Genomic DNA, 11,584 nt, shown 5'->3' on the forward strand with positions numbered 1-11,584 from the left:
ATATTATATGTGTGTGTGCATATATACATATATATATATATATATACAGCCAATTCTGGAAGGAGACTGGAGCATTATTTGAATGCAACATAAGGGAGCTATATGCAGAAATAAAAAGAAATGATGAAATTAAAAACCTTTTAAATTTACTGAAAAACTGTAAATGTACCAAAGAATCACCAAAGCATAGTTACCAATTACGTAGCACAGGAGTCCTAACTGGCTTCAAACATCACATTCTTTCAAGCAACATATAGCAAACTGCTTTCTCAAGGACTATCTGTAACAGTGACCAGTGAAAACCCTTTAAAGTATTTTCCAGATTAACATCGACCTCCTCCATTTGTTAAATATTTAATCAAGTACAATGAAATAGTTTTTAAGGAAAGAATGTATAATTTAAAAAAAGCATTTAATCTCAATCCCCTACTCTTAAGAGTGACAACACATGTAAAATTAACCTTAATCCATCAAGTAAAACACGCAAAATGTCTCCTAACAATTCTCCTTAAGACAACAACCATACACGTAAATATGGTACTGACCCCCATCCCCACCCCCCACCGCGAGCAGCAAATTAATAAAGAGAATAGTTAGGTTTGGAGACCAAGGGGCAACACCCCCATCTCATAAACCTCCTCAAACAACACGTTATCTAAGTAGAACTGAACAATATTTTTGCTAAAGCTGGAATCCAACACCGGGGAGCCTCAGCCCTTTAGACAATGGTGGTTACCAGACAGTGCTGCACAGTTGGGTCCAAATGACACATTTCACTAGGCCTTGCACACAACACACACGCACTGAATCCCAAGGGGTCAGTTCTAAGGAAGGGACGTTCAAACCCCACTAGGAGATGGAAGGCAGCACCGAGGCGTGGCGTGGTGGGTGGGGGGTGGAGGGGCGCTAAGGGAGGACAGAGTAGAGGGGTGCCGATAGAGCGGAAGGGTAATTGCACCGCACGAGAGGGAGGGGGCTGGAAATGGCCGATGGATTCTATATTTATTTATTCGAAGACCTTGATTTAACGGGTCTTTTCCAGGGGTTCTGCAACTAAAGCCGAACTGCGTAGCAAACACTGTAGGGTTGGGAGAGGAGTCGCTGTTCCCCCTACCCCGTGACTAGGGAGTAGGGGGGAGGCGGGGGAAACAAGTTCCCCGGCCAATACCACAGACCACTCCGATCCCCCCTCCTCTACAGGAAGGGGGAGGCTAATACCGAGAAAGGGGGAAAACAAGTTCCCCAGCCAACCCCACCGCCCGATCACTTCCAGTCGTTTCCCCCACCTCCCATTATAGAAAGGGGGAAGCTAAACGGTGGAAGGAGGCAGAAAAGGGGGAAATCCCACCCTTCGCTTTCCCCTCGGCCACCAACAGGCTCCTGCGGGGTCCGTGAGGGAGCCAAAATGCCAAAAGGCGGGTGGGGGTGGAGGGTGCCGAGCCCCCGAAACCAAACAAAGCGCGGCCTGAGCTTAGCCCGGACGAGTAGGGGAGCCGCGGCTTTTCCTGCCGGCCCGGGCCCGGCCAGAGCTGACACTGCGGCACCAGGGGACCCGCCTCCGCTCAGCCGCCGTCTCCCACCCCGAGGCGCACAGGCCGCCCCCGCCCGGTCTCCCTCCCCACAACTCAGGGCCGAACCGGCAGGCCGACCCGAGCCGGCGCGGACTTACCCCGCTCGCCGGCGTTGTTCCGCTCCTGAGGCAGCGGCGGAGGCGGCGGTGGCGGCGGCGGAGGTTGCTGCTGCTGCGGCGGCGGCGGAGGCTGCTGCTGCGGCGGCTGCTGCTGGGGCGGCTGCGGCGGCGGCTGCTGCGGGGGCTGCTGCTGCTGTTGCACCGGGCGCGGCCGCGACACTCGCCTGGGTCTCCGGTTGGCGGCTCGGACGGAGTTCATTTGCCGGGCTGAGGTGGCGGCGCTGGCGGAGGGACACACACACGCACACGCACGGCGAGCTCCGATGCAGGAGAAGGGGGTGGGGAAAGGGGGAGGAAAGGAGAGGGGGCGAGGGGAAGGGGAGATGGTAAAGGGCGCAGGGGGCGAGCGAGATCCCGAGTCAAGAGAAAGGCCCGGGAAGAAAGACAGAGCCCGAGTGAGGCCGGGCGGGAGGGTCTGACGCACGGGAAAGGCCGAGGCCGCCGGGCGGGGCGGCCGCGAGGGACGGAGACAGAAAGACGGCCAGAGCGAGAGAGAGAAAGAAAGGGCGTCCGCCCGCTTTGGGATCCTGAGGCGAAGCGCGGCGACCGTGGCTGAGGAGACAGATCCCGGTCCCGCCGACTCCCGAGCGGCGTCTCCGGCGGTGGGGGGAGTGGGCGGGCGGGTGAGGAAGGGAGAAGGAGAGGAGAGGGATAGGAGGGAGGGAGGGAGCAGGGGGCGCCCGGATTTTTTTTCTTCCTTCTTCCTCCCCCCCACAGCCCTTGAAAGAGATTTCTGTGAGGAATTTTTCCTCTCTTTCTTCGGCCTCTTCTTTCTCCTGCCCCCCTCCCCTCCTCGGCGAAAGGGAAATGAGTGTGAAGGGAGGAGATAGGGGGAAAAAGAGGCGTCGTCGGTCCTCCTCCTTAAAGGAACCTATCCTCCTCCTCCTCCTCAGCCCCGTCGCCGCTGCTTCTGCTGCTGCTCCGTGGCAGGAGGAGCCATTGACACCACCGGAGCCTCCACTCGCCCAGTCAGTCCCTCCCCGCCGCGGGGCTGGCCAGGGGCGCGGGGGAGGGCCGCGGGGCGGCGGGGGGAAGGGTGAATGGGTGGGGAGGGGGAGGGGCGGGGATTCTGGCCCAGAAGCCAATGGGAGGCGCCCATACAACCTTTGGGCCAATGGACCCTCTGCTCTTATCGCGAAGTCCCTTCCTTCAACGCCCTGTTTCCTCTCTCGGGTTTCCTCCCTCCCCCGCCGGGGAGGGGGAAGGAGGAAAGGGAGAGTGTGGCGGGGCGGTGATAATGGGGAGGTATCAGGGCATATAATAGAGCGGGGGGTGGGCGAAGAGAGCGCTAGTGCGTAGCCACGATTCTAGGGGAGGAGGAACTCGGAGGAAAGGGCGGGGGTTGCTGATGTAATGGGGAGAAGTGATTAATTCTTCGGTTGGTCGTTTCAGCCCCCCCTTTCACCCGATCATTTAAGCGGAAAAAAAAAAAAAAGTGGAGCGAGGGAGCCGGTCTTCGGTAACTCGGGTTTTATCAAGTAAGTAGGTTCAAAGTCTGAACTGTAGAGAGCGCTAGAGATTCTGTGCCCTTTTTCTAAGCCTAGGGTATTTGCAAACCTTGATCTTTACCGAGCTGTTAGTTTGGCAACCGAAGTTTGGAGTCGGTTTCTAATCGTAGTCTAAGAGAATTCATCTAAGTCTATGAGAGATCTTGGTAAATATGTAGTACATCTTTGATCGATTTGCTTTTTTGGAGGTGATCCATATAATGTTCGGAAAAATAATATGTGAGTAAATTGTGATTATATGATTTTTTTTCTTCTTTTTTTTTTTAGATCCCACAGACTCAAAGGAAAAGGTAACCCCAAGAGGAATGATCAGATCTGTTGTATCTGTATCTGGTCCCTTCAGCATAATATCTCCCCGAGGAAAACGCGTTTTTATTTTTCAGCTGTTATGATGACTGAAAATGTACTCTCTCAATTCTTCCCTCTCTTTTGTTTATCATTTTTTGGATATGGAAAAACTGGCAGGTTACCAGAATCTCTGGTTTTCAGAACTTACGATGATTTCTTTCTTACTGAGTTTGATCCATTGCTGTCTAGGTTTGAGGTAGACAAACTCTAGGCAGCTTCATCTCTGGGATCAGTTGTTTGTTTTCCAAAATAAGATCCTATTTTGGATTATACAGTCTTTTCCAATTAAAAATAATTCTGTGAATTTGAGATGTTCTGTCTTTGGTGCAGAGAGTGGAGAAACTTAGGTCTTAGTTTCATCCTCAAAAAAATATTTGAGCAAGGGGGCTGTTAGAAAATAAAGAATTCGAATTTTTTCTGGTTGTTACCTAGGTGCAAATGGGTAAAATTTTAGATTTATTTCAATTAAACATAGGGCAAAAAGTAAAATTACAGGAAAACAACAGTACCATGATGATTATAAGTAGGTCCATAATTTTAATCTTTCTAAAAATTTACTTTTTATTCAACAAGCCCTTATTGGTTCCTCCCATTTATGAATTACTATATAAGGTGTTTGGGGGAATATTTTTTAAAAAGTCAGAATCTTGGGCATAGTGTATTTGGTGTGGCATGGTAGCAAATTTACTGACAGTTCAGATGTACAAAGAAAATGTAACTTGTTTATTTTCTATAACTTTACCCTTCTTCAGCTCCCACATTATCTCAACTTTTTTTTTTTTTTTACATAAATGCTCAGCTCTTTCAGATTTTATTTCCCCACCTCCCTCTCATCCTAAGATGTGTAGACGGAGAGAGGGTCTTTCACATCTTTAGTATCCTAGATTTCTAAGTTTACTATGACAACTTTCAGGGATATGGACATAGAACTCCTTGTTCTAACAAAATCCGTTTTTTATTACAATTTTCTGATAGATGGAAGTAAAATATCTTGAGAAAGGGAGCTAATTTTTCTAATTCGCACAGTGGCTAGTGGGCTGGTGAATGGGGAGAATCCATGGCATCAGAGAAGGGTGGTCCAGCCACCCATGCTGGTCCTTGTGTTGTTCTCTGAAATGGAATGACTGGTAAGGGCTGATAGGACTGCTGCAGATGTAAAACAGGTCATTTCTGTCCTTTCCAGATGCCATGTTGGTTCTTTTTTGTTGAGGTCCATAACCTGAGCCATTTGCCCCACACTTTTCTTCATCTTTGTTCTGATCCCAAGTCTCGGCAAGTCTACTGATCCTCTTGATGCCATTCTTATCTCCTCACTGATGTACCTGGGAACTTCTAGATTCCCCAAATACACATGTAGATCTAGTAAGCCATCTCCCCCCACAAATGTTGCACTGTTTTCCCTACATTATATTGAACATGCTTTCAGGCTGAAAGCTGAACTTGTAAAGGTCTCTGTCTTTCATAGGTATATTCAGGGAAGAAAACCACTATCCCTAATTCTCTTGAATTTCCCTGGGACTGTTTGAATATTTAGCCACACATCCCCATTTCTATATTCTATCTTGAGAAGGGGAAGGAAAAAAAAGCACATTGGGTCTGATATTTCCTTGTCTCCTTTTCTTCTTTCCAGTGTCTCCCTGGGTTACAAGAAATAGATTTTGGGTGGGCCACGGTGGCTCAGCAGGTAAGAGTGCTTGCCTGCTATGCCCGAGGACCCGGGTTTGATTCCCAGTGCCTGCCCATGTTGAAAAAAAAAAAAAAGAAAGAAATAGATTTTTCCCCTTTTTATATGTCAGGAACTTTCCTTATGTGCTATATTCTCTTTGTTCTTGAGGGGGCATTTATTCTGTTCTCTTTCTTGGAACTGTGCTGGCTGATGGGGTGTAAGAGAGAAACTAGTTTAACAATAATGGAAAATCTATTGGGAGGTATTTAAAAATATTATCCCTGTATTGCTAGTTTCCACATATTTTTAGTTTATCTCATGGGAATTAATGTTAGTCTTCTTTGTGCAAAAGTATTCAAAGCCGTCTTAACTTAGAATTGTGGAATTTGGGAGTTAGGACAGGTCTTGGAGATCATACTCTCTTCTGTATTTGACAGACTGGGAAACTAAAGTCCAAAGAGGTGAGGTAACAAAACCAAATCCCACAACAAAGTTACTGCCTGCCAGCCCAGTGTCCTTTCCATTCATAGTTATTACAGACTCTTAATTCTTCCAGCTAAAATTCAAAATCTTCCAGGGGACTTTATCCATCTCCATGTCTACCTGTGTTAACAAATAATCCTAGCAATTAGCTGTCATAGAATTTTTATGGGCTAGAAAGGAGAAAAATGTAAAGGGGTTTTTTATTTGGGGTAGGAGATTCCCAGAATTATTTCAGTATACAATTAGCATAATTTCAGAGGTCTAAATTCCCTTAGGGTTTACTCTCTGTTCAAAAAGCATTTGTTTGTTTTTCTCATCTAATTACTGGTGCTTAACAGGTTAGTGTACTTAAAATTATTTGTTTATGAAACCTATCACAATAGGAGATTGGAAAAATAAGCTCATTAATCATTTTAATACCTGGCAGGTGATATTTACTGTGATTTTTTTAAACTGTAATTTTTGTCATTTCAAAGATGCAGCTTCCCCTTCCTCTGTCATTCCCTCATCTAGGCCCAAGTCATCAGCACTGTCCGTTACATAAGACACCTCAAAGCTGCTCACTCCTTTTATATCATTTAGGAAATGAGTTTGATCTGAATATGGTTTTCCTGAAGGAATAACCAGCTCTGTTTAAAATATCCCCATTAGAGTATGAATGACTTATCTTACTAAGCTGCAAAAATTCACTCTTTAGTACATGTTCAGATAATATTTTATCAGGTAGTTAAAATTAACTTGGAACTAAGGATTTAAATTTCATGTATATGTAGAAAAACCTGGTAAGCACACAGTCCAGTGATACTCATAATAGAGGTTATTTTTAGAGAATTTTAGACTCAGCCTTCTTGTGCAGACATATCCCTGTGAAAAATATTATGTTCAAGGTTTAGGATGGGCTGTGATAAACAGTTGCAAATCTTTATTTTTACTTTTTAAAAGCAGAACCCAATCTCTAAGCATGTGAGAAGAGTAGGCCAAAATAATAGAAGTATATTTATATTATGGAAGGACTGATAGGTGACACAAATGTAGGCAGATTTAAGAGTGGAAAACCAAGAAAGAGCTTTGCCACTTACTGGCTGTGTGACTTAGGGCAAATTACTTAACCTCTCTATGCTTCAGTTTCTGGATCTATAAAATTACGATGATAATAGTACTTATTATCCTACAGGATTGTTGAGAGAATAAAGTAATTATAAAATCCTAAGAACGTGTTTGGTGCATATTAGGGGCTCAGTAAACTATAAACCACTATCATTATGCTATGGTTGGTGTTATTTCAAGTCTTACTTGATGAATTTCAAAGTTACCATTTTATACATTGAAGGAAGCGAAGCAGATATGCCTGTTGTTATAAGGAAATATGTCCAGAAAGTGAAAGGCATTCGAAAAATTTCAAAAAGATATAGAGAAGACAGCAATAAAGGAGAAGGTCAGGCAGAACAGCAGTAGCTGGAGATCAGGCAGGGGTTAGAACTGATGGGAGGAGACCTCCTGTGCAGTATTTCTTCAATTAGGCAATATTTGAATTCAGATATTGTGGTAAATGTTGGAATACCCTGACCCTAACTCCCCCCCGCCCCCCCACCATGGGAGTCTCTCAAGAGAACCTGAGGAGTAGGTCAGGAAACAAAGGCATGGGCCTGGGGAAAAGAAAAGGAAAGGAAAAAGGAAAAAAGGCAGCAGTTAGAGGTTTATTATGTTACAGGAGGAACTGTACCCACTTAAGAAGCAAGGTAAAATTTTAAAAACTCATCTGGGCCTCCTTGAGAGGAGTAGTGAAATGCTAGAAAGAAATGGAACAATAGTGTCATAGTCCCCTGCTGCAGAGAAAAAAATGACAGAAAGTACTCCATGAATTAGCACAAGTTACTCAAGGACTGGATAATTTGAAAGCAAAACGAAATGAGGTTTTAGGAGAAGAGCACATGTCAGAGGACATATTATGATGGTAAGATTATGGCCTTCGGAAACATCAATAGCAGCTCCAGATGGAGAAATCTGTTAAGGGTGATTATCCAGCTAAGATACATTTCAGGAAAGAGGATCTTGGAAGCAGGGTTAAAAGACATGAGTTCTAGAGCACAAAGCAATGGCAGTAGCTGTCTTAAAGTTAAAAGATCTTGGGATCCTGCTGGGGATAGACAAATACCCAGAGAAAATGAGCTACAAAGCCATAAATATGGATTGCAGGGTTGCCTTTTATAAATGTGGAGTGCTGTGTTTATACATGGACAAAAAAGCTATGTCCCTTGACAGAGAGCAATCTCAATTCAACACTGGGTTCCCAGGCTGGAAACACAAGACATAAAAGGGGAAATGGAAATAGAAGTGTTTAAAACATGGGAAAGACATGAAGAGAAAGAAGGGAAACTTGAGTATTATCTAGACATTGGAGATAGTACCTCTGAAAACTTCTTTATGTCTCTTTGGCCATAATTGGACTCTATTCACATTTCTGAATTGATCTCAGGTAAGGGTGTGGAGGACTATTCTTAAGTCCAAGAGGCTTGCCCATGTACCTCCATATGGGGTCAGCTGGATGGAAGAAAGGTGGATCCCTAGAAAAAAATTGGTTTGGGGGATAAGGGGGAAGATATTGTGTAGAAAGTCAACTATGTCCTATTAAAAGCACAATATCAAATGTGATGATATTGTGAGCCATTGATTATATACTTTGGGTGACTGTATGGTACGTGAAGATATCTTAATAAAATATATATATAAAAGCATAGTGTAGTATTTTTGTTAGTGGGAAATTTATCCCAATTGAATTTAAATTCAAATGTAGTAGTTGGAAAACAGACATGTTCTAATAGGTACTGGAGCAAGGCAGAAATCAAGAACAGGTAACACTGTGCAATGGTTTTCAACGGACAACAGCAACCAGGTGTATACACCGGGTTCTAGGAACATTATTGTGTTTGTAAAATGCTGCAATTGCAGGAGTTGTGTCTGCATCTAAATATATGGAACAGAAAAGAGGGTGAATTACCTCAGTTTTGAAGGTGCTACATTCATTTTAATGGAAGAAGGCTTAGGATGCAGTGACTCCTGAAGGAACCCAAACCCCAAGCCTCTGACAGACTGAAAAGATCAGGAGATTAGGGAAAAGACCATTTTGGACTTTAAGACCTTAGGAGTTCAGTTTCCAATAGGAGAATTCATTTTTGGACTTTAATTTCTATGCGAATTTAATAATGGTAAGGACCTTACATTGTTCAGTTTTCAGCTACTCTTTGTTATTCTTTTACTTTTAAAAATAATCATTAAGGGCGGGCCGCGGTGGCTCAGCGGGCAAAGTGCTTGCCTGCTATGCCGGAGGACCTCGGTTCGATTCCCGGCCCCAGCCCATGTAACAAAAACGGAGAAACAGAATACAATAAAACAAGAAAATGTTTAAAAATGTTTCCCTTTCTTCCTTCCTTCCTTCCTTCTATCCTTCCTTCCTTCTCTCTGTCTTTCCTTTAAAAAAAAAAAAAAAAAAAAAAAAAAAAAAATCATTAAAACTAAAGATGAAGTGAAAACATTCCCAGATAAACAAAAAACCAAGAGAATTCATGGCTAGCAGACCTACCTTATAAGAAATACTAAAGGAGGTTCTTCAGGCTGAATGCCTGTGACCCCAGCAGGTAACTTTCATCTATAGAAAAAGACATAATGTACAAGTAAAGATGATTAATTAGGTGATCATAAAAGACAGTTTAAATGCATATTGCTTCTTTTTTCTCATAATTAATTTAAAAGGCAATTGTATTTGATACTACTGAACTGTACACTTAAAAATGGTTAAAATGGGTATTTTTGTTACATATGTTACTGTGATAAAATTAAAAATAAGAACCCTGAAACCGCCCCCCTGCAAAAAAAAAAGGTAATCATATTGTGATGAGGAATGCATAACTATATGATGACACTGTGAACCAGTGATTGTACAATTTGGATGATTATATGGTATGTGAATATATAATATATCTCAATAAAATTGCATTTAAAAAGTAATTGTCTTTGTTGTCTAATTTTGGACAATACGGCAAGGCATGATTTCAGATGGGAAAGAGACTAGGGAAAGAATATTTGGCCTAGGGTACAGTGTGGCCTTGAAGTTAAATAGATTAATGACCAATTCTGACCCATTTCTGAAACTTTGGGGAGCAACAGCTGAACTGTACATCTCACTAGTCCAACTACAGTGGTAGTAAGGAGCAGTGGTAATAACTGAGGGAGGTGGTGAGCTTCTTTGAGAGCAGCAACCTAAATGGACAGTCTTGGTTGAACAAAGGTTTGATTATTAAACCCAGTTGTTTAAGAGAGTAACAGGATGGAGGGAGGGGGTTGTTCAGCTTCTCTCCTTGTGCTTATGCTAGGAAGGAGAAACACCACTCAACCTTCTATCTATCCTTTTATTAGGTTCTCTATGTGGCGAGGTGACTAATCTGGTCAGACACACTGAGGACCTGTGGTGTCCACAGGTAGAGGGAGGAGTCATTACATTCAAAGGCCCTCGTTTTCATTTCCTACAGGTCTTAATGCCTCCTTTTTATTTCCTACCCTCATAAGCCCAGTCTGTTTTGCACATTTTCTCCCCCTGTAGTAAGCAAATTAAAGGAGGTGGGTGAATGGAGGGGTGAAGGACATGGAGAACTGACTCTAGTGAGGGGACCTAATCTTTCTCCTCTCTCCTCTCTGTTTCTGACTCTGTGGGTCTAATAGGCTAACCTCAACCTAGCACCTGGACAGGTAAGTGGACTTGTGCTCAACTTTTACTACTTTTCTTTGCGAGTCATGTTCTTAGCCTCACTCCTCTCTTCTGGTCACTGTTAGGTCGGGGAAACGGGGAAAAGCACTGCAACTAGAGCTGTGGAGGCTGTGTCGCCCCTCCCAACATGGCTTCTGGAACTACCCCTTCAGGACACCTGACTTCCTGAGACCCACCCCCTTGGCCAGAAGTCACCTGACCCCCTTGCTTAAAAACTGCCCATGACATAACCCAGGCGCTGACTTACCTCCCTCTATCTTGTGTGCGGTGAGCTAAGCCGGAGAGTGCAGAAATAAACCCACCTGCTTTAAATTTCCCGGTCTACCATCCTTCTTTCTCATGCTTTCGCTTCCTAAACCTTTCAGTCGCAAGATTTAGATTTGGGGTTGGAAAAACAAGAGGCTCACTTAGGCCACCTGGCCTCTACCAAGACTTTATCCAAGCTTCACTTAAAGTTTGGGCATTTGGCCGCTTATTAGTGAAATGGTGCTGGGGTTTGCATTAGGCTGCAGGCACAGGTGTGCATGCTTCTCAGAGAAGCCAGGAGGGAAAAATGGTGAGGTAGGATTTGGGTTTGGAATTCTGTCCCAAATTTCTATCACAATTTGTGGGTACAGATGGTTATTTTCCAAATTTTAAAGCCATGGATACGTCTAACAAGAGTTTGTCTAGTTCAGAAATTCCCCAAAGAAAATGAAGAAAGCATAAGAACTTCAGAAAAGTTTTTATGACCAAAGACTAGGGGAAAAAAGAACTCATGACTATATTTTGAACAAGATACATATTTTGAACAAAAATATATTTTGAACAAGTAAGTTTTATAGCTGTAATTTACCCCTCTGGTGAGTAACTAATGCTATTCAAATTATAAGTGATAGAAAAAACATGAAATGAAAGTCAATTACAAATAAATGGAAATATTGTTATATTCAGTGCATGTAGTACTTTATTTTGATGATCAAGAGCTATGCTTTTCATGTTAATAGAAAATGAGTTTCTCTCTGTCCTCAGCTATTTAAAGAATATTAGTGTAAAGGAGTTTCAGATTACTCCTTTTCCCAGAGCTCCCACAATTTGAGCCAATCCTTTTCCTGCCTTTCACTCTATAATCTACTGTTGCTTAGTTT

At 43.4% G+C, this 11,584-nt stretch overlaps 2 protein-coding genes across 2 annotated transcripts in view; one reads left to right on the top strand and one right to left on the bottom strand.

Moving 5' to 3' along the window:
• FBXO11 (F-box protein 11) overlaps positions 1 to 1,763 on the bottom strand; it is a 124,755-nt gene extending 122,992 nt beyond the window's left edge. The window contains exon 1 of the mRNA XM_077134167.1: positions 1,670 to 1,763. The gene's annotated coding sequence lies outside the window, so the exon portion shown is untranslated. The remainder of the gene's footprint in view (positions 1 to 1,669) is intronic.
• On the top strand, positions 1,406 to 10,772 carry LOC143661103 (uncharacterized). The gene is made up of 7 exons (XM_077134726.1): positions 1,406 to 1,608; positions 1,704 to 1,968; positions 2,584 to 2,658; positions 3,083 to 3,168; positions 3,466 to 3,488; positions 5,177 to 5,230; positions 10,523 to 10,772. The coding sequence occupies exons 1-7, from the start codon at positions 1,406 to 1,408 to the stop codon at positions 10,552 to 10,554; spliced, it is 738 nt and encodes a 245-aa protein (XP_076990841.1). The 3' UTR covers positions 10,555 to 10,772.
• The last annotated feature ends 812 nt before the right edge of the window (positions 10,773 to 11,584 follow it).

Source organism: Tamandua tetradactyla, chromosome 17 (genome assembly GCF_023851605.1).
Source record: "Tamandua tetradactyla isolate mTamTet1 chromosome 17, mTamTet1.pri, whole genome shotgun sequence".
Taxonomy (NCBI): domain Eukaryota; kingdom Metazoa; phylum Chordata; class Mammalia; order Pilosa; family Myrmecophagidae; genus Tamandua; species Tamandua tetradactyla.